This window comes from Eubalaena glacialis, chromosome 8, assembly GCF_028564815.1.
Source record: "Eubalaena glacialis isolate mEubGla1 chromosome 8, mEubGla1.1.hap2.+ XY, whole genome shotgun sequence".
NCBI classification, from domain to species: domain Eukaryota; kingdom Metazoa; phylum Chordata; class Mammalia; order Artiodactyla; family Balaenidae; genus Eubalaena; species Eubalaena glacialis.
Window position 1 is genome coordinate 53,356,858 of NC_083723.1, and position 24,205 is coordinate 53,381,062.

The 24,205-nt window shown below is 40.1% G+C and overlaps 1 protein-coding gene across 1 annotated transcript in view; it reads right to left on the reverse strand.

The window, feature by feature from the left end:
• DNAH11 (dynein axonemal heavy chain 11) overlaps nt 1-24,205 on the reverse strand; it is a 335,383-nt gene that overhangs the window by 107,242 nt on the left and 203,936 nt on the right. Inside the window, 4 exon segments of the mRNA XM_061198505.1 lie at nt 2,506-2,739; nt 11,717-11,878; nt 23,227-23,369; nt 23,795-23,918. Coding sequence (XP_061054488.1) covers nt 2,506-2,739; nt 11,717-11,878; nt 23,227-23,369; nt 23,795-23,918 — 663 coding nt within the window.

A 24,205-nucleotide genomic window follows, 5' to 3' on the forward strand; every position in this document is an offset into this window, starting at 1 on the left:
TTAGCCTCTCTATGAACTCAGGGTCACACTGCACAGTGATGTTTGCGTCTCTCTTCTTTTTAGCCGTGTGAAACTAGTCACATGTTAGACCATAATCAAAATCATCATCCAAGAGATTAGGAGGAAACTTATTTCAAGCCCTGATTTCAGTCTCTAAGGAAGCTGTTAAGTCTGAAATATCCAAAGCAACTCAAGCCCTGGATGCGAGCCTTATCGATGAAGAGAATTCACTTGGGCTCTCTATTATGACCTACGCTAAATCTGCAGAGCGGCTACCTGGCTATAGAAGGGGTTTGGGGCTTTGCTGCAATGCATGAACAGTGCTACGGTTTGGACATATTTCAGACAGCATGGATATCCAGCTCTGCGGGACTGCTGTGAGGGCACACGCTCCAAGATGAAGACATCTTGCTCTGCACACCACCTGATCTTACACTGTCAGGCTTTCTGGTTGTCCACATAGGAGACTATGCTTCCTCTTCATAATAAATTGATTTTAAAAACTTTAAGGTGCTATTAGATATTCCAACCACATGCACAAACACCTAATGGCAAGAAATCATCAGTAGTCCTTCCATCAAGACCTTGTGTATCTTCTCAGACTTTCTGCCTATTGTTTCTAGCCGAGGGGGAATAAGGAGACCCCAAACGGCTGTGAACACGGCAGACACCCCCTTTCTTTCTTCCTCTCCCCAACCCCCAGCTCAACAACACACAACTGAGATGACTGTCAGGAAACCACAGACTTTCTCTTCTTCTTCTCTGTGACTGAGATGCTGCCACCACTGAGATGAACCACGATGCTACTCCCCGTGCTTTAGTCTCTGCCATTTGGGGAGAAAACTCTCGTAGTGTGGCAGAGGCCCCACTGGTATTGAGTTCAGTTTAGCCAACACTGTCATTTCCTGGGGCAAAGTCAACAGGCTCATTTTGAGTCATCATTCAGAGGGACATAAATGCTCTGGGACACAGAGCTCTTCCACTTTTAGCTTAATAGGACTCCTAGCAAAAAGTCTTTACTAGAGAAAAGGGTTTTGATTCAAGTGAGATGGAACTGGAGGCACAGGGAGAGGGAGGACAAATGAAAGAGAAAGAAGGCAAAAAGAGTAAGATAAAACATATATAAAAAGAGAGAGCAAAGAAAGACATTCTTTGAAAGTGAAGGAAAAGATGCACATATAAGATTATATTCTTTGGGGGTTTTCCAGCAACTACTCTTTGCAACACTCAGTCTTGGAAACTATCATGGAAACCTCCTCACTCCGGTTTCTCTTTCCCAATCGTGGTCCATCTACCCACTGCTCAGCACAGATCACAGTGTTTCACCAAAGAGCCATTCCTGGTGTATGAGATGAAGGGGGAAAGGGGCAAGTGATGCTTTGGCCTTCAGACATACTTGAAGGACACGGCCAGAGAGTCCTTCAGGGTGAAAGTCACCAACATACACTCCCCCAGCCAGGTTCTGTCTCATTTCCAGCCTAGGCATGGATGGGCCACCAGCACTCTTGGGGGGAAAACTGGCCCAATTTCTTGAAAAGCCATATGGGTGTACCCTGATGACAAATGCTCTGAAAAGGCCCCGGGAGTTTCTGGCCTTGAGGTGACCACCAGTGAGGATTGTTTTTTTCCTCTAGCTCTAGAGCCTGGCTGGCCCATCTCCAAAGTCTTTGTCTTCTCTCATTCTAATTTCTTTTACCAGTCACAGAGAGGCAGCTTGGAACTATGGGCTTTACAGAGATCTGGGCTCCAACTCAAAACTCATGGGCTCTGTGGCCTTCAACTCTTTAAGCCTCATGTGTAAAATTTCAGTAGGAACACCTACTTCATAAACTTGTTTGATTTTTAACCATAAAATCTGATAATATGTGTGCAGACCCACACATGATTAACATCCTATGCTAATTCCCTCCTGATTGACTCCAGGAGGTTAGAGGTGCCGTCCTTCAAGGTAGTGGAGGCCTTATGGTTGAGGATGAAAGCAACACTGGATACTTTCACCTAAGAGAGATAGTGGCTAAAGGGAGCAGATCAGACACCAAGGCCGGAGAAGACTGCTATACTTAGGGACCCCAATCACAACACCCATTATCACAGCATCGGCCAGGAAATGCTGCCTTCACTGGGGGGTTGAGAATCTGAGACCAAGAGGGATCTGATTTCCATTGTCCTGTGACAAAGTTCCTGATGATAAGCCCAGAGCATCAAAGCAGTGGGAGAGGAGAGGGGAATCAGCTGTGCCTGCTCTGTTCAACATCTCGACACTGCCCGGCACGGAGTCAGGCCAACAACCGAAGGGCTCTCTCCAAACCAGCTATGATAGTGTAACTGGCTGATCCCTTTCCAGCCTTAGGAAAGCAGGAACTGTGTGTTCTCTGTATCATTAAACTGTAAATTTTAGCACTATGCATCTTATACAAGTGGGTTAAAAGGCTGCTTCAAAAGCAAATGTATTTTTTAATTTTAGGAGCATTGATTTCACTCAGTAGTAACATACCCTGGTCATACCTGAGAGGCTGTGGTTTTTAGCTTCTGGATGCCATTCACCAAGTGCTCTTTCTTCTGGGATATCTCGTTTTGTTTCTTCTTCAACAGGTTCTTAAACAGTGATATTTGTTCCAGAAAACTCTTTGGGGTGGTATAGTTGTGTCTTCTCTCATTCTGGTAATACCTGGTACTCATTTCGTCTACGCTAGCGTGAACGTGTGCCATGAAGAGGCTAATAGAATCTTTATCCAGGGGCTGAAACATACACATGGCAATTCACATGAAATTCTCTCAAATGAAAACAAAAATGCAAATTTATAAAAGAAGAAAAATCAGAGAAATTATGCAGTATTTATTTTCTAAAAGCCAGAACAGCTTAGTTTCTAGGAAAACTTAGTCTTTCAGAGATGTCCACGGAATTGCAGAGATGACAAGAAACCTTTCAGCTTTGTAACCTCTTCTTGCCAAGTAGGCCAAAGGATTTGTATGTGCTCCACATACCAAACCCAAAAGCCAAGATGCGACACAAGCACTGCTTTTCACGACTTCATTTTTATCAAGCGTGTGCAAGAGAAAATGGAGAAATTGAGACCCAGTACTCAGAGAAGTATTTTTGGTGTTGCTTTCAAGCTAAACGTCAGCCAAAGAAAACCAACAGTCACTGAAAAAAAAAAAAAAAAGGTTAAACTGAGAAATATACAGTTTTATAAGAACTCATGTGGAAACAAACTGGAGGGTAAGGTATACAAGTCACTGCTCCTGGGAGAAAAATATTATGATTATATGTATTCTCATTCGGAAACAAACAAAAAATTGAGCAGCTCTACTTTGAAGACTTACTGGAGAACCCCCCCCCCACTAGATGTTCTTTCCATTTTGTCCTCTCTGACTTCTGAAGTAGTTCCCTTTTTAATTTGTGGAGTCACATCTCCCGCATTTTAATGATTATTTATTGCATTCTGTAGGAGATGAACCAGGTTCAATTAATCAACGGGAGCCTAAAAATCAATTAATATGAATTAGATGAGGTACACCAACTCTTAGGAAAGTCACACATAATTTACCAAAGTGTTGTCAATAAAGCTCAGACAGCTTTGGGGAAATTGCACACAAGCGGCTGGTGATGCAGTTAAACGTTTCAAACCTGCGCCATTAATATCACAACCTGGGGTGCGAGGAGAGACAGGCAGATTCTTGTCAGAGAAGAAGGGCTCCAAAGCAATTTCTAAACACTTGGCTCTCCAACCTCACGGAAAACGCTTGACTGGGTTTAAAATACGTACATACCGGACTGTTCTGCATATTAAAAATCTATTGCGCTAGTAACGAAAATGTTTTGAAAGCAAAAGTTAAATACAGAATGATACAAATCCTGAATATTCTTTGTTTCTACTAGATCTGAGACGTATGTACATTACCAAGTAGTGAATTCAGAATATAAATTTATAAGGAAGTTAAGCAACACCATGTAAATCATATCCCCTTAGGGATTTTATTTCTTAGAGAACTTGACTACAATATAAACATGGGCAGAAATTCACGCCTGTCCTGTGTTGTTTTAATGAGACTAAAAGCCAGCACGTATATTTCTAAAATATAAATATGTCCCCAGCCAAGTGCAACCTCCTTGCAGAAAAGAAAAAAAAAAAAACACAAAACCTGGCCTCTGCCCAACCATGATCCTTATGAGGAGGCTCCTCGGCTGCCCTGAAAAGCTTTCTTTAACAACAGTTTCATTTGTAAATCCGCGATGGAAGAAGTGGTTTCCGGTAGAGCTGGAAGTGGCCCGAGACAACTTGTCTCAATGGGGCAAAATAACTATTGTTATCGGACTTAACAAAATGGCACAGCATGGGAGACTTGCAGAGCCAGGGAGCAGCTGGTTGTAATTCACACTGTTTTTCAGAAAACTCTAATCGTTCCAGAACAGACCTCTTTGATGACTGGTCTTCCCTGCATTCTCAATTTGTCACTTTCTCTTATGATAAGGTCAGTAGTGACAGCACTTCCTGACATTAACAGCTGTGGCTTTTAAAAGGGTCATTGTAGAACTACTAATTGCAGTAATTTCATTAGCATAAATTATTTATTCTGCCATTCATTTATCTCCAGTTTTCTTTTGCGGGGGGGGGGGGGGGGGGGGTGGCAGTGTGGGGTGGGGGGTGACCCGGGAGGAGATGGCTGCCGGTGCTGGTGCGGCTACAGTGATGGTGATGCGATGCTGTATTTTTCACTTTTAGAGCTGGGAGTGGAGAACCTCATTCCTGCTACATTTGGCCCCTTAATGAAAACCGGTTGATCCCATGTGTAGTCAATTTACAGCCAATCATGGTGAAAGCAAAAATAAAAATAAGCAAAGTGCCAGTATCCAATGGTTATAAATCCAAGGTTTCCCCACTAATATGCTTTGGAAAACATTGTTGAAGCCAGTGCATAATCGAATGCAAAGCAGAAACTGTTTTTTCCTCACATTAATAAAAAATGTTTAATTTCTACTCTCTGTGATGGCTCACTGTAAGCACAGAAGCACAAACAAATCTCTTCTACTTGGTGTCCTGGTTCTCCAGCAGGGGCAATCGCTGCCACACCAAGTACCCTGGCCACCTGACTCTTCAAGCAAATGCCCAGCATGTCCCCGTTGTTGAAAATGACAGCAAACTTTGAATGAAAACCAATGCCTGGAGGCCAGAATGAAATCAAACACTTCAAGTGTTACATAGGATTTTACACCTCCCCAAGACCAGCAAACATGACTATATATCTGTACTTCTGAATTCAGTCTTTCAAGAGTATTGTATTCAAGGAAGGGAAAGGAGGCAGATTAAAAAAAAAAAAAAAGAAAATAGTTTCCCTTTCAAGTTTTCTTTTTTATAAATTTATTTATTTTATTTATTTATTTTTGGCTGCAATGGGTCTTCATTGCTGCTCGCGGGCTTTCTCTAGTTGCAGCAAGCGGGGGCTACTCTTCGTTGTGGTGCACGGGCCTCTCGTTGCAGTGGCTTCTCTTGTTGTGGAGCTCGGGTTCTAGGCACGCGGGCTTCCGTCGTTGTGGCACGCGGGCTCAGTAGTTGTGGCTTGCAGGCTCCAGAGCGCAGGCTCAGCAGCTGTGGTACACGGGCTTAGCTGCTCCGCAGCATGTGGGATCTTCCCGGACCAGGGCTCGAACCCACGTCCCCTGCACTGGCAGGTGGGCTCTCAACCATTGTGCCACCGGGGAAGCCCTCCCTTTCAAGTTTAACTTGGGATAATTTCGTAACATATAATGTCGTACACCTACTGTCCATCTTGGTAGTTTTTCTCAGAAATTATTTCTATGCTAATTTTTATAATTTTTATAATTAATATACAAAACTGTACATATTTAATACCTATGTTAATTTTCAATAATTCCAAATCTATTTTTATAATTTCATTTTTTCGTTTTTTTTTTTTTTTTTTTTACAGTAGGTCCTTGTTATCTATTTTAAATATAGCAGTGTGTACATGACAATCCCAGACTCCCAATATATCCTATTTGTACATTTTAGCTCCTTTTGGGTCTGGTCAAAGTAGAGAATCTATTAGATACTGTGGTTGTAAGTTTGGTTTATTAAATAACAAAAATTTAATAACGCACAAAATGGCAGTATTATATTTGAGCTCCTCTCCTAAACCACTCATAGTGCTAATAGGCTCCCAGGAAAAAACCGTGGAGGCAGCCAGGGATGCGGGGTTTGAATCCTAGGACCTGGGTTAGATTTCTGTCAAATTGGGCAAATTATTGCATTCCCTGTACTTCCTACTGCCCACAAAATCAAAAGTTAGACTTTCCTCACTCCTTTTTACTCTATTTCTTGTCTTCCTTTCCTTTTACTCCTCCTTCGGAAGAGGCAAACATTTGTGCAATAGTCCAGAGCAGGATTTAAGAATATGAGCTCTGGCATGAAAGTGCCGAATGGGCCCCTTACCCACTCAGGGATCTTGCACTTATGGCTGCCAGCCTCTCACCTGTACAACAGGGAAACCAGTGGTCCCTGCTTAGAAGGTTGGTGACGAGAGGTGGGAAGCAATGCAAATGCAGGGCAGGTGAACGCAGGGCAGGTGTTACCCTGCTCTTGGTGATGGTAATCCCAGGAAGTCCCAGGAAGTAGTCCCAGGAAGTAGTCCCAGGAAGATTACCACCAGACAGAGCAGCCACAAGTGTTAAATGAAGAGCCAAAGAGTTTTCTAAATTACATGCTGGTTTTTTGTTTTTGTTTGCTACTTTGGTGAAGGCATTTTATTGTTAGTTTGTTCGTGTTTTTTATTTTTGTCTTTAAACTTTAGAGACCAAGCCTGGGTTAAAGGCAAGTTTGAGTCCAGCATAAGCTAGCAATCTTCCAGATGAGTTTCCAATCCTCGAAAGAGGTAGCCTTCAATGGCTTACTGACAGAACATTAAAACAAAGACGCAATTGAGGACTAAGGGCATGGGGAGGTAAGATGGAGCCCAGCTTCCCCTCTCAGAGCAAGCAGACAAGGCAGGAGATGGATCTGGGGAGGCCAGCACTGGAGGAAAGCCACAAAGCTATAACTAGGATGTAGTGATGCCTCCATTTGATTTAGCTAAACTTTCAACTTAACAGCATGTCCAAGTTCCTGGGCAGCTATAAAAACTGAACCCTACTTTCCAGGTAGAGGGGATTCCTAAAGTTTTCATAACTGCAAAAACCCTGGAAAGCAGCATTCTACTGCTTTTTGCAATTCTATCCTAAATTTAAGTAACATGCACAGAGCAAGAAATGTACGGCGAACAGTACGTTAGTGTGCACGTGCAAAGGAGAACGAGGGCTGAAGAATGGGGAATCTATTAACCACCACCCGGGCCTTTCCTCATCTGTTTGAATATAGGTTTAAGCCAGTATGAGATTTAGGCAGATTCAATAGAAATTTGGTTGCACTTGTTTTTGTCTTCATCTTTTAAAATGATTTCAGTATTCCTCAGAACGAGGATATTTTTCACAAATTTATAGAATTTCTATTGTACAAGGTTATCTTTCCACTTTTGAAATTCATACTGAATAACCCTCACTTATATTTCAAAGCAAGAACTGCGCTTAAAATCATTAACAGAAATGCTGCTGCTAACGTACCTGTCACTAACAAAGTGTTGTTTACTATGCTTCATGCTTAGCCTAAGGTTTTAAAAGGAAGCTAGAGACCAGTCATGAAATCAGTCCTTGAAATACAGCAGTACAATACCTTTCCTCCTTGAGTGGACATTTTCCCATGATTGGTTTGGAAAATGGTAGGAGAATATGCCATTCTTATGTTGTTAAACCTTCAACAAGTTCTGGATGGAAGAGGTGGCAGTATGTGAAATAAAGTCATTTTATTGATAAAGCTGATGATATTGAGCTTGTGTAACTATCTTGAAGTATCACGGCAAAAGGATAGAGAATTTTTACTTGCCAGTTGGTCAACGTGACTGAAAAGGATGGGCATGCGCTTCTCCATCTTGCTCAGATCTTTTTTTCCTACTCCTTCCGAAGCAAATCTCACTCCTCAGAGAGCTCGTCTTTTCACTTCCATTCAATAATTTCTCTTTTCATCAAGCCCTGCTTTCAAGTAGGTCGATTATTCATTTTGACTTGAAAAATCAAAAATATTACTTATCTTCTTTTTTTCAAATAGGACTTATTCATTTTTTTAAAAAATTAATTTGTTTTTGGCTGCATTGGGTCTTTGTTGTTGCGTGTGGGCTTTCTCTAGTTGTGGCGAGCAGGGGCTAATGTTCGTTTCAGTGCGTGGGCTTCTCATTGCGGTGGCTTCTCTTGTTGCGGAGCACGGGGTCTAGGCGTGCAGGCTTCAGTAGCTGTGGCTCGCAGGCTCTAGAATGCAGGCTCAGTAGTTGTGGTGCACGGGCTTAGCTGCTCCGCGGCATGTGGGATCTTCCCGGACCAGGGATCGAACCCGTGTCCCCTGGGTTGGCAGGCGGATTCTTAACCACTGCGCCACCAGGGTAGTCCCATTTCTTATCTCTTAACACCTGTTTCTCCTGCCTTTTTTCCTGAATTTTCCTAACTGGGACCCATATACTTCTCAACAAGACCTCCTCCCAATTATCATTTGTAACCCTATTCCCAGGGATGGCCGGAAGGTATCCTCTCCCTCCTTACACTGTGTCTTTCCATCTCCATTTCCAAATCTCCTATGAGGAGTGTATGTTGACACAAAGTCTTCAGATAAATACCTGGTGATACTTCAGTGTCAAACTATTTTGGTCATTCTGTCAGCTGTCATTTTAGTTCAATACCAGGTAACAGAAAAGTAGCACAAACATTTACTTAGACTTGGTCAGCCCACACCCCTGGGTGCTGAGTGTGTACTACCTGAAAATTATATGTCAACACACACAAAACCGCTTGCCTTTAATGAATCCTTTCTCTGTGGCTAAAGGGGGAGGGTCACCTTGTATAAGTACCTTACACTCAGCAAATGAGGCCAATAATTAAGAAGTGCTACATTATGCTGACAACTCTCAGTCTTAACGGTCGAAATTAAAACTAAGAAAGTGATCAAATTAGTGCTCATTCAAAAAATGTAAAAGCTGTTTTTGACCTCTACTGAAAAGGCCCCACGCGTTTGGAGAAGAACATGGACAGGTTGCACTCTGAATTATAATTATTGCTCCTGAGTAACGAATTAGGAAGGTGGGAAAGTTAAATAAGCACACAGCACCGGAACGAAATTGACTAATTTGTTTCCAGGCGTAATTGCTGAATTGCTCCATAGAAATGGTAAAGTGCTTTTTAAATTCTTATTTGGCACCCAGCGTCCTATAGGAGGCATCACGATACCACCAAATAGAGCTGAGGACCTGCGAGGAGCCCTCTGGACTTAAAATGATGCAAGTCCTGCCTCGTCCAGTAGATGTCAATGGTCACTGGCATATCAAAGCTCCTTCAGCAGGAGCTGTTTTTAAGTGGCACCTACTCTGACAGGATAAAGTCTGCACCAGAGCAGCGAAGGCAAGGGGCTTAAAGCACTGTGCCAGACACTAAATTAAACCACACCACCGGCTCTGATTTCCTCCCATTTGAGAAATGAACATTAAGAAACAAAGCACGCTGGTCCTTTTCTCTTCCTTACCAAGCCAGCCTGATCAAATGAACTGGATGAAACAGAATTTTGCTACCAAAAGATACATACAGGCTCTCTTCCTCTTAGTAAATCGGTATTCTGAATGCTTCTTGTAGTTATTAGAAGACAAAATAATTCCCTACATAATTCCAGAAATGCAGTGGACCTAGCAATAGTTGAAGAAATTTGTGTTAGTAACTGTGACCATTATTTGTCATATTTAATGGTTTTCCAGATTTTAAAGTATAAAATATTTCTGGTAGACTTTATCTAATGCTAGTGTTAGTCTCCACTAAATGGGGTTCCTCTGACTCTTGAGGAAGGCACATAATGTGGAGAACAGCATTTCAGACAGAAATCAATCACTCCTGTGACGGTCTACCACTCTGTGCATGGGAACAAACTTACATATATTTCCCTAAATGTAAGAAAAGCTTTGCAGTGCCCCCCAACCAGTGGGAAAAAGTGAATATCACTTAAAAAAATAGAACCACACATTAATATTACTCACTCTTTACCCCCCAAATCCTGACGATGTTGTTGTTTTAAGGGTCTAGGTAAGTTCGTTCAATGTTAGGGGTGAGTGTAGAGACAGGCAAGAGAAAGAACTTTCTGGATATGAAGAAAACAGTGAAATAGAGGAGTTCATTGTTTTCATTAATTTATAGAAATGTTTTAAATGTGTGTGTGGAGAAAAGAAAGCAAGAGGAGGTATTTGAATATGATAAAACCTCTATCATATACGTCTTTTAGATGCTGCATGACAGTTCTTCCCTGGCAATCCAGCAGTAAGTAATTAGATTAATAGACATTTTGGAAAATACAATAAACCATATATGAAAAAGCTGTATATATTATGTATATAAAATATACATATAAATATAAATATGCAATAAAGCTAGCTGCATTACAAATAATTAATTGAAAAAGTAAATATGCCCAGATTTCTAACCATCTGGCCACCAAAAGATATAATATTCAACAAAACGTGAAAGGACTGCTTTGGAAAAGCAGCAGTTACGGCTTTGGGAGGAAAGGAGGCTACAGCAGGTTGCCCCTGTTCACAGCAAAGTTTCAGCTGGAAACAGCCATCGCTCCTTACATATCCCTGATTCTATTTTTTGGCTCTGAGAATCACTCTTCCTGCCTGACTTATTCTAGGCACCTTTCGCCTTATCACTCCAAGGAATCAGAAGACAAACCTCCCTGGGAAATGTTCACAATCACCATCCATTCAAACTATCCAATCAGAAAGGTGCTTGATTGACGCACAACATCATTTCTAGGAGGGCTAAATGACACCTTCATATCTATTGATACATTCCTTTTTCTCTTTGAATCTGAATGCTTGAAGTTGTTTTTTTTTTTTCTTCTTTTTCATTTCATGCAACTTTTTAAAAATGCAATAGGAGGTGGAAACTTCAACATGAGCAAATGACAAACATAATCTATAAAACATAAACCCATAAAACAAAGAAGCATATACATTAGTTGACTTAGTGATTGCTAAATATATGGGGGCTGATTTTTCACCTCTCAATACCGTAATGAGAAAAATCACAATGAATTGCCTTACTTTGTTAAGAACAAGCATTGCATGGCTATGGGTGCCTACTTTTTTGTTTAGTTGTGAATGTAAAGGATTTATATTCAGTAAGTCCTGTTCTGATGCAAGTAAGAATGATCCTGGCCTTCTGGTGAGTCAGTGGATGAGTAAGAACTCACTCACGTGCTGTTTGTGTGTGTGAGTGTGTTTGTGTGTCTGTGTGTGTGTTAGTGTGTATGTGTCTCTGTGTATGTGTGTCTGTGTTTATCTGTGTGTGTGTGTGTGTTAGTGTATGTGTGTCTGTGTGTGTTAGTGTGTATGTGTATCTGTGTGTGTGTGACTGTGTGTATCTGTGTGTGCGTGTCTGTGTGTATGCGTGTGCGTATGCACCTCAACCGGATACAAAAAGATCAGCCATCATATTCCGTAAAATGTAAACTCACAAAGATGATCTTATCATCTTAAACAAACAAGGACAGCTTTCTGCTAGGAGGTGTATTTTGGAAATTATTTACTGAGGACTTGGGTCCGTGAGAGTGTGTGTGTTTGAGAGAGAGAGAGAGATTCAGAGGCTGACGCGGCATACCTCAATTCCCTTGGTTTCCTCAATGAACCTCCTGCTGACTGTGACCAGAGCCTCCTGGGGCCAAGCATGGAACCAGTCAACAGCCGTGCAGTTAACCAGGGCTGGGAACTTGCGAGCTCTGCTTCTCAGCGTGTGACCAACCGGAGAGAAACACAAAATGATCTGTGGAGACACGGGGGCAGGGCACAACCAGGAGGGTGATGAGTGAGCAAAGAATTACACCAAGACCCTGGACAATGAAAGAAAGGAGCGCAGCCAACCGTGACATTAAACTAGCCTAAAGCACCACAGAGTGGAAAGCAACATTAACCTCCTTGCTAATCAAAGTACAAACCTGCCCCGCGGAACATACAGAATCACTGCTGTGTGCTTTCCTTAAAATTGGTCCCTCTCCTTCTAAACATTTTTGATGATCAGCATGCATAGTGGGAAATTCATTCTTTTCTATCACACAAGTTACATTATGACAATTAAAAATAAAAATAAAAACCAAATCTCTATGATAAAATAATACCAAGACTTTCATCTTCTGTCTCCTATTCTGTAATTCACCAGTCTCCATAAAACTGTGTAAGATACTTTTAAGAAAACAGTGTTTTATCACCTTCAATGTTTACTTTGTTTCCTTTTAAAATAAAATACATTCACTCGAGTTCATACTTAACATTTTTAAAGGAGTAAAAATTTCAGTTTATACATGATCCTGATGAGAAATTTGTAAGTTTTCAAAGTTTTATTTAAGTATTTAATGACTTAAGAGTTAAATTGGAACGTTTCCATACTCTCTTTAGTGACACAGGGCTGCTTTCTGTCAGGAGTGCCTGAGTTCAGCTGTGACATGTGTCACAGAAGCTCAGTGAGGGAAGCAGGTTATCAGGAGTCCAGTGGGTCTGAATATCCTTTCTGGGCTCGTCAGACGTGGTGCCCTGTGTAAAGTACTAGCACAAAAGAGGTGTTTAGGGAGCTCCCTTTTTGTCCTCTGCCTTCTTTCCCAAGTCAGTGTGGACTTGAGGGCACTGGGGAGACTGATGCCAACTGGGGTAAGGTCTGAGGATGAGCCTTGGTTTCCTTTTTTCTAGACGCGGCTTGCACTTGATGATATGAAACAAACCTCTGCAGTTCTTTCAATGAAGTCTCTCACACTTTGAGATAAGGCAACTAACAAAATCACTTTTCAAGGGATATATTTTTTCCACATAGCATTTTAAAATTCATGTCATAAAAATCATAAAAATATGTGAAACCATATATTCTCGTTTAACAGGTGTTTTTACCATATTAATTTTATATACTATGGCTCTTCAACAACTCAAGAGATGAATCCTAAGATCTAAAATGATTTTCAACAATGCATAAGCTGACCGATCATTTCTTTTTTATATTCAAGAGTCTAGTTACAAACTGAATAATTGCTGTAATATTGCATGTGCTAAGTTTAACGAGCCTCAGTTACAAGGCAGAATTTTCACTTAAATCTCAGTGTTTAGGTTTCTCCTGACAGCCTTGTCTCCCCATACATGAGTATTTCTCCTTAATGTCCTAGAAGTTGGTTTTCTACACCCAACTTACCTCTCATTCATGACAATTTTAGAGACTTCATTTATACATAATTGTAGCAAAGAGAGGGGGGTAGGGGAAAGCATCATTTATTTGAGGTCCTAAATATTTCCATCACTTCTACACTTACTCTGTTTCTACACTTATTACCGGCATACTATCAGGTCTGAAGAATGTGTTAGAAAACAAAGTATCTGAACCATGTGTGGTGAGCCTCAGGAAAAAAATACTTTGAGTTAATTTAATGATATGCCTTAATTATTTATTGAAAGATAATATAGAACACTGATTTAAAGAATTATTTTCCTTTTCTACAATTTTACAGTTGAAGACATTTTTTTTTCTATGTTATTTATTGTGGCGTAAATAAGGATCCTCACAATGCCATCTAAATTTCACGTGGAGGGCAGATGGCAGGAGACGAATGGTTCTCAAAGGATTTTTAGGAGCTGGTTAGAAATGCAAATTCTTGGACCTACTCCAGGCCTGGGGAATCAGAAACTCTGGATGGGGCTTGGCAATCTCTGTGTTTGCAACAAGCCCTCCAGGTGATTCTGACACCCACAGCTATAACCCAATAGTCTTAAAAATTTTTATGGGAATACCTAAACGATATATTTACATTTTTAACGCTTTTGCATTTGGTGAAATACTCATAGAATCTAAGTCTCTATTATATACAGAGTGAAGTAGAAAATTTAGCGAATTTTAAATAAGTTAGATAATCATTAATAACCTCAGTTCTATCAGATAAATTAGACTCTGGGAACTAAATTAGAGAAATATGCTGTTCATTAGTACTTCTTACGAAGGGAAAGGACAGTAGCACACTAGCCTTGAGGAGTGCAATGACTGCCCCAATTTCTAGCTTTGCTAGAAATCTAGCACAGAAATTCTCTCCATCCAGCTTTCCTGGGTAGTATTCTGAGAGCCTATGCTAATATCTTGAAAGCGTTGGCTGTTCTGCTCTTTTTAAAAATAGTCTCCACAACTTTTTAGACAACCTGGAGTAAACTCAAGTTGTTGCCTCAAGGAACACTACTGTGGTGGGCGGGGGGAATCATCCTATAATCTTCCTGTTGCATTTCCCTAATTTCATGAGAGATTAACATAGCAAAGAATTTATAAGAAAGACAAATAAGTGATTAGAAAAAAGGGTGTGATGCTATCTATAATTTACTTTTTCAGCATTGTTAAAATTGTAAGATATTTAACGTGTACAATATGATGATTTTATAAACATAGACACTGTGAAAGGATTTCTCCCCATTGCGTCAATGAACACATCCATCACCCCATATATTTACCTTTTTGTTGACTAACTGTTCTGGCTGGGACTTCTAGTATTATGTTGCATTGGAGTGGTGCGAGTGAGCAGCCTTATCTTGTTCCTGATCTTAGAGGAATAGCTTTCAGCTTTTCGCCATTGAGTATAATGTTAGCTGTGGGCTTATCATATATGGCCTTTATTATTTCAGGTACGTGACCTCTATATCCACTTTGTTGAGAGTATCTATCATAAACGGATGTGTATTTTGCCAAATGCTTTTTCTACATCTACTGAGATGATCATATCATTTTTACCCTTCATTTTGTTAATGTGGTGTATCATAATGATTGATTTGTGGATGATGAACCATACTGCATCTCTGGAATAAATACCACTTGATCATGGTGTATGATACACTTTGAATGTACTGTTGAATTCAGCTTGCTAACATTTTGTTGAGGATTTTTGCACCTATGTATCAAGGATATTGTCCTGTAATTTTCTTTTTTTGCGGTGTCCTTATCTGACTATGGTATCAGGGTAATGCCGGCCTTGTAAAATGAGTGTTCCTACCTCTTCTGTTTTTTGGAAGAGACTGAAAAGGATCGGTGTTAATTCTTCTTGAAATATTTGGTAGAAGTCACCAATGAAGCCATCTGGTCCTGTAAAATATACCTTTGAAATACTTCAGTCTACTACAATATGCATGTGAATACTCATCTTATTTTACAACTTAGGGGCCATTATCTGGTTATTATCATTATTATCTGAAGTATGCCAATAGAGACACATGGGCTCGGGATGCTTAACCAGCATTTCACACATTCTAATGGAAGCCTGCATTGCAAAGTCGGCTATCTGAGCTCTTAGCTAACTTCTCTCATCAACATAAATGGTTGGTTAGTTAGCATCATGAATACTGGATATGATTGTTCAATGATGAAATGAGTAGTGTTCAAGATATCTTAGAAAAGTAGAAATATCTGTACTTGCACCTCTACTGTTCTATGAACAAAATAGGAAAAGCTACATCTCAAAGTAGCCGAGTAATCCCCTTGACTCTTTAGACTTCGGATTTTGACCAGTCCTGTGTCCTGTGGTAAACAGCTTATGGAAAGTTTCTGTATTTTTATGTGATCCCAATGAGAAGATCAGCTTAACCCTACCATGAAAATATTTCTATATCTGCCTCAAAGGAGCTTTCCAATTAGGGCTAGTCAGGTTCCTAAAAGGACAGAGTTGGGATTTCAACAAGTTTACAGACCAGATTTTAAGACTTCAAGACTTGTTTTAAGTTATGTGCTACACATAAACTCTATGTGCACCAGAGTTCAGTCTGAGACTTCCTTCTTTGAAGCACATCTTAAATGGGAAGATTTGGGGAGAACATTCCCCATCCCCCGAACAGGTGTCATCTACCTCCAAGTATTGAAGGTCCCTGAAATATACCCCCAAATAGTTCCTGACAATTGCAAATGACCAAATTGGCTTAAGTTAGTTTCCAGCAGTGGATTGGAAAGAAAAGTCGGCTAAGAAAATAAAGTTAAAAATGCCTTAGACAGCTGCGCTCTTTTCTAAAAGCAAATTCTCACAAGTAAAAAGCAAACTCTGGAATCACCATCTATATATTTTCTACAGCTCTAATATTTGGATGTCAGGAACTTGCTTTTGGAATCCATACTATAGAATTTTCTATTCCCTTTTTTTCCCCCTCTACACAGGTGTTAAGATTCATTTGCAATAACCCTCTTTTCATTGTGCTTTGTAATACATTTCAATTTCTTTTAGATAAGATCCCATGTAAGTACACATTAATTTGCATATCACTAACAAGCCTCAGTCCATTTCGTCTTGTAATGGAAATTTGAATTGCTATTATCAGTGTATTTTTTTCCAGCTGATATAGTTTATTCTCAGAGGGAATCTTCCCACACGTTCACTTCAGAAGCTTCTATCCATAATTTGTGTTTGCATTTATCCTCAAAAGTCTCAGCATTTTTCAAGACTGATAAGATCTGAAACTTACTGACAGAATCCTCCCAGGAATGGAGGTTTAGCCTAGAAACGATTCCTCGGTTTGACTGTTTTAACATCACCTTATTATCTTTATATATTTTCCTGTATCATCCCCTCACCTAATAACCTTTTAACTTCAATTATTTTTATGAGATTCAACAGAATCTTCACCATACACACATTCTATGCATATTTACATTTATTTTCTTTCTAGGTAACACACAATGAAATCATTCCCACAGCCTTTCATGTGTGTATATTCTTCAGCACAGATTTTTACAAGAGTTAAAAATTTTTTTCATTGGAGAGTTTTAGTTCTTTTCTTTCTTTTTTTTTTTAAATGAAAACTCTTCAATTCATAAAGAAATTGCATGTGGAAGCCAACAGACAGCAAAGAGGAAATGCATTCTTGAGGAGTAAAAACAGTAGGAATTATATTCCCCACTATATTTCCCTTCCTATATATTAATCCTGTATATATGAGAAGAAGAATCCCTTGTCATAGTTGCCCTGCTTGTCTCCAGGGCTGGCGCTGCCCACACATTACCTTCCAGGCCAGTCTGCAGCCCCATAATCTCGTATAATAGTGTTTTTCTTTTTCTAAAACAGAAAATCAGACGCCTGAATATCTATTAAGTGGGTCCATATGTGAACCATGTTATGCAAGGCTTTTGCCTTATGATCTGTGCTGCTCTGCTAGCAGCGTGGTTGCATTTTTGCTGACACAATGTGATAACGCGATACACGTGCAGTTGGGAGAACAAGCGCCATCGGTGCTGGCAAACCCCATTTTTATGCATTTAACATATGATATAGGCAGCATTTCAAATTGGTAGTGTAAGGAAAGAGTCTATGGTAAGAGGTGTTGGGACAATTTGGGGGAGAAAAAGTACAAAAGCCACCTTATACTGCACAAGGCAATCCACGGCTAAACATTAAAGATACTATAAATTAATTTAAAGAAAATTCGGGATAATACTTTCATAACCACAGAGTATGAAAATGCTTCCTAAAAAGCCTTAACACACAAAATCCATGAAGAAAAAAATCAGACATATTTAATATATATAAATGTAAAACAGAAGTCATTGTAAACAAAGTTAGCAGAATTATGGTGAACTTTGAAAAGAACTGGCAACACTAAAACAGACAAGAACATTATGGACATATGACTATTATTCAGCTATATAAAGAGCTCCTATAAATCAATAAAAAGTCTAACAAACCAATAGGAAAGTTGGCAAAGGGTAAAAATGGATAAAGGTTTCACACACTTATTTAAAATAAAGCATGTTTGAGCTAAATAGTTCACTCCATACACCAAATTCTTAGAATCATTTGATTTTTTTTTTTTTCCTGTGGGAGACTTCGAATCAAAAAGGCAAAGAGGGACGTAAAGAAAATAGTGAGAAATGTGAAAAAAAACGTAGTTCTGAGTATGTACTTTGTATGTGTGTCTATACACATAGAAAACTGGAAGAAAATACACCAATATGTTTCCAGTTGCTATCTCTATGCAACATAACTGAGCATAGTTTTTATTTTCTTCGTATGGTTCTGTATTTTTAAGTTCTCTAAAATGAACATATATATCTTATGTTATCAAAAACGAATCTCCTCTCTCTCTATATGTACATATATATAACATATACTTATATATATATATAATACATAATATATATAATTTTAAAATACAGAACCATATGAAGAAAATAAAAACTACACACACATACCCCCACCCATAGATAGACAGACAGACAGTTAGATAACCAAATACACAGATAACTAAAATCTTGGGAAAGAATCAGGGGCTGCTACATACACTAAGGGTTCTTTTCCTTACAGCATCACATGGCCAGGAAGGAAGGCAAGAAAGAAGAGTTTTCAGGTTAACTAAAGTTATTAGGAGAGAAGATGAGAGTACTATACTCTAAGGGTAAATGAGAATTATGCAGGAAAGGATGCACACATACACAGATGTGAAGGAGAGGAGGCACTTGGCGTTGACTCACCAGTTTACTTCAGCCCATCCAAGGACAGGCATCTGATCATCATTAATGGGCACTGCCCTGTGGAACGCAGAGGTCACATTTCACATGCCAACAGGTCCTCACTACCCCTGCATTCCAAATAGGAACTGAGTTCGGGTGGTGAGCGTGGGTAATGGGGTGGTAACTACACATCATTTAGCTTGACCTGCCAGGTGTGCTCGCCAACTCTTGTAACACATTAAGCTTCCCGTGTTGCCCAGCTAGGAACATATGCAAAGGAAGCATCAGCTCATCAGAAACTCTGAGTCTTTAGCACATGCTGGTGAATATCACAATATATGAAACTAACAGAGACATCCACTGTTCCTTAGAAAAAATTCTGAGGATGTGCGGGTAATACACACAGATGAAGAGAAAGAAGCTGCCATTTTCTTGCTAAAAGGAGACCCGTTTCTTTGCCGCATCATTTCTCCCTCAGGGTAAGGTGCTGACCACTGAGCTTTCTCATGATGCAGCAAGCTAAGTGAAGGCCAAGAAGGATGAGAAGTATTTGAGGGAGAGATCTTATTCCTCCTTAGCATTTAAAAAACAAACAAACAAAAATCCTCCTACTCATTTTAGTAGGGAAGAGATAAATTATTCAATTAGTAATCCTGTGACAATAGGGAAAAATGATCCATACCTAACTCCAAAATAAATTCTAGCTTGTACCAAGGTGCATATGAAAAAATGTGACTATGAAAAGGCTCAGACAACAACAGAGGTAAATATAAAACTGATCTCGGTTTCGGTAAGGCCTGCCAAAGCATAGAATCACAGGAAACGCGTAAAAGAAAGGCCTGATGGATTTAACAATATGAAAATGCAAAACTTCTGTACAATCTCTGTACTATATGAATATTAGTTAAGTTCAAAAAGAACAACCATGTCATTATCTCAAGAGAGGCTGCAAAGGAATCCAATAGGTAGATATTTCCTTGACAATATACATCCTGAGTCAAAAGCCAACATATAATGTAATAGTGAAACATTAGAAACGCCTTCTTTTGTAGATTTGCCAATGCAGTGAGGAAGGAGAACGGATAAACAGAATATTAGGAAAGACAAAATATCATTATCTGCAGGCTATATATCAACCAACTAATAGAAATGACTGATGAGGCAGTAAGGTAGCTGGTTACAAAACTAAAAATCAACAGCTCTCCTATATAGAAACAATATACCAGTAGAAAATTTTATGAAGGAAATAGTCCTTCTACAAAAGCAATGTGACCTTTTATCATGAAGATTCAATTCTCCCTAATTTAAAAAAAAGCTTTCAGCAGGATTTCAACCAAAATTTAAATGAAATGTGTTTAGAATCTGACAAAATGATTCTGCTGTTTATCCAGACATTAAAAACATGTAAAAGCAACAAAGAAAAACTAGATAAGGGCAATGAAATACTAGATACGAAAAAGTATAATAAAGTTTTCATACCTTACATAGTACAGAGCTGGAATCAGTAGGAGTAACAAGAAAGTAGAATAGAGGATGTGGAAATAGACCCAGTTAACATGGCTATCTGGCATATAATAAAGATGGTCCTTTAAATTAGTAAGGAAGAAATACATGGTGTTGAGATAAAAACACATCTTTTGGGAGAAAAATAAAAGTAACCTGAAACCTCTCGGCTCACTCTTTGTCATAAACAATAATAAATATATTCCAGATGTAGCATAGTTTTAAGCATAAAGCATGAAAGCATGCAGGCCCTGGAATGGCTGGTACCGCTCCTATTCTAAACCAATTTCCAATTTTATTCATAAAGCCTTTGTGACAAGATCAAATATTCACTTCCCCATACTCCCTGGTAGGTGGAGGTGACAAGGGACCCACTTGTGATCAGTAAGACATCAGCTTAGGGATTTGGGGGGAGCTTTGGATTCCTGATTCAGAGATCCCCAAATCTCCTTCCCCACTCTTTCTTCCTACTGGGAATATAGACCCTCCTGCACTCATCGTGTGATCATGAGGCAGGAAGCAGCAGGGTGGTCACTGGCAGGAGAGAAAGATGGAAAAGCATGGGTTTGTAAGGGGATTACTGAGCTAGTCTGGACTCTGACGTGGGAGGGAGGCTTTCTGGAACTGTTCTTGGACATTCTCTTCATTTGTAGCCCAAATGAGTTCCAGTTGCTTCTAGTGAAGAGTTTTTAAATCTTGGAGAGAAAAACGCTTTCCTAAATATGTAAGAAACCCCAAATCCATAAAGGCAAACACCGATTAATCTAGGATAAAAACTTAAAAATTTTTCCAGAGTTATAAACAAATAAACAGACATGTACCATGTATAGATTTAAAAGATAAATGATAGAACAGGAAAACTATCCAACACATATATATAAGCCTAATTGCTTAATATGCACAGAACTCATAAACAAAAAACCATGTACAATTCAATGGAAAAGTGGGTCCTTTATGATTCAGCCTCGGAGGTTACTCAGCATCACTTCTGCTGAACTATACCCTACCCTATTAGCTGAAGCAGTCATAAGCCCACCCAGATGCAAGGAGAGGGGACCTGAATCCCACCTGTGAGTCAGAAGAGCATCAGAGAAATTGCAGGCACAATTTAAAACTGCTACAAGCTGTAACTATTGAATTTAGCAATTCCCGTGTTAAGAATTTATCCTACAAAAGCAAGCAAAGCTGTGTATACAAGATGCATGTAAAGGACGTTCATGCTAGCATTATTTGTAACAGTGGTTGTCAAATTTCAGCATGCTTCAGAATCACCTGGAGGGTTTGTTAAAACATAGATTTCTGGGTCCCACCCGGAGTTTCTAACTTAAGACTTCTGGGGTGGGGCTGGAGAACTTGCATTTTTGAAAAGTTCCTAGGTGACGTTGATTCATGCTGCTCTGAACAACAGACTTGGACTGCTGATTTATTACATTACTATCTCAAATTCTATTATTGTACTTATTTTCCCATTTCACAAAGAAAATCTGATCCAAATATATTGCAATGGAACAGGGAGAAATCCCCGGCCTTGTTACAACCTGGCCAACAGATGCTTAGTCACATTTTTGATGGGCAGAAAACTCTTTGGGCAACTGAACCTTGAATTCTGATTTCTAACCTCAGCCCAGAATTGCTCAGTAAGACCAGTGTGGAATTTGAAACAGGAGGGCGGAGAAGAATCATAGTTACTCTATTCCTTAACCTCCTCACAGAGGTATATTCACAGCTAATGCCACTTCCCATCCCTTCCTGCATACTCCAGGCTTTACAGGAGCCGCAAAGTCCATTCCTAACTTTATTTATTTATTCATTTATTTTTGCGTTGGGTCTTCATTGCTGTGTGCAGGCTTTCTCTAATTGCGGCGAGCAGGGGCTGCTCTTCCTTGCGGTGCGCGGGCTTCTCATTGTGGTGGCTTCTCTTGTGGAGCGTGGGCTCTAGGCACGTGGGCTTCAGCAATTGCAGCACGTGGGCTCAGTAACTGTGGCATGCGGGCCCTACATGGGCTTCAGTAGTTGCGGCACAGGGGCTCAGTAGTTGTGGTGCTCAGGCTCTAGAGAGCAGGCTCAGTAGTTGTGGCACACGGGCTTAGTGGCTCCGTGGCATGTGGGATCTTCCCGGACCAGGGCTCGAACCCGTGTCCCCTGCATTGGCAGGAGGATTCTTAACCCCTGTGTCACCAGGGAAGTCCTCTGTTCCTAACTTGACAGGTGTGGAATACTAGAAGGAGTAGCGAAGTAGTAACTTTTCTAGGTTACTAAGCATTACTATACTAGGAAGTCTCAATTTTCCATATTAGCATTTTAAAATGGCTTTCTGCCATGAGTTTGGAGGGGCTTCTTGTTCTAATACTTCATCCTTCTTGCTGCTCTTATTTGGTTATATTATATCCCTACATGTTACACTAAAGCATGGAGTAGTCTCTGTGGAGGAACCGTGGGTTGAGCCTCAGATCATCTGAGTGATAGGCCACAATTATTTGCCCTGAAGTACTAACATAATAGTCACTTCCTTAACTCAAACTCTTCCTCTGCTCCCTTAATGATTTGCAAAACCCTTGCTTCACCCCAATTTACTTTCCCAGCCTGATCCACCTGGTTCTTCCTACAGGAACTCTCCATCCCAGTCATTTAGAGCTACCTGGGGTTTCTCCAAATATGCACCGTGCATTCCACCTTTACTCTTATATAAATGCTATTTCCTCTCCCTGAAAGTTCTTCCCCACCCCATCGCTTCCCCATGAATTCCAAGCCACACTTGACACACAGCACATCACTTCCTCCAGAAGGGTCTAGTGCCATTAGGAAGGATGCTGTACTCCTCTGGAATCACACGGTACCATTCACGCTGGTCCCATACTACCATTCTTTGTGGTGTCTCTTGTCTCCTGTAATAGTGTAAGTTCCTCAAGGACAGAGATCATGTCCAGCTCACTCGAGTAGTGCAATCTGCTCAGAGCAATGCTTTGTAGGAGCCCAGCATCACAGGAAACTTGAAGAAGGTGCCCTCCAGACACTCATGGAAAAATGCAAATGTCCTTTCAAAATGAATGACTGGATGTCCTTACAAAATGAATGAGTGGAATTCAAACTTGTCATATGAATTGCGAAACAGAACCATAGCAGAGTTCTAACAGCATGTTTAACTAAATGCAAGTAAAGCAAATGTTTCTTACTTTCAGCTGTAGTCGCACCCGGGCCAAAAAGAATTTCCAACAATTTTCTCTGGAGTCCACCATGCCCAGACCGTGAACTTCATTACGAATTCCGGAAATTATCTTGTCTACATCTTCATCACTGAACAGATCAGGGATTTCCCCTGCCCCCAAAGGAATGAGTAGAATTATTAAAAGACTGCCACAATTTAAATTTTAGACATGACTTGTAATGCTTTATAATACAAAGTTCACCTTTAATGATAAAGAGTTTGAAACAGAAACGCAATTTTTCTTTTTGCATTTACAAGACACACAGCACACTGAGGACAAGCTATGACGAATCCACCCGCTAAACTCGCACATGTAGGAATAACATTTACTTCACGGAAGGCCTCTCCACGGCGTCTCACATCCGCAAGCAGACTAAGAAAGAATATACTTCAAATTTGTTAGGTTTATAGGTTTCTCCCCAAAGAATGCCCCAGCAAACATCTCAAAGACAAATTATCTCTATTTAAAGTTCAATGAAACTACAGATCATTTGTCTTCGGGGAAGATCTTTCATGAAATGTGTTGATTTAATCACCTGATGCCAGCAAGTCATTAATCAGCACGAGAAAGCTCTCATCTAGAACCTGTGCATCTGTCAGCAGGAACGCAGTGGGCATGTTCTTGGCTCCGGTTCTGATGTACAAATTGGCAAGATCTACCTGTAAGGAAAGGAGGCCATTATTCATGCTGTATTAAAATGCTGGTGTGACGTTGGGAGTGTGTGTGCGAGGGCTAGGGAGAACTGAGGCGCTACAATGGGAGGGCTGTGTGCTGCCCTTTCCCCCATTTACATATCCTTTCCTCACAGTGACCATCTTCTTACGGGGGCAAACAGCATGACGTCACCTCCATTTCTGGCATATAATGATGAGTATCATGTTTGTGGCCTAATGGAGCCCAAGATGCAGATAGGCTCCTGAGAAACAACTCCCTTCTATTCGAGTAA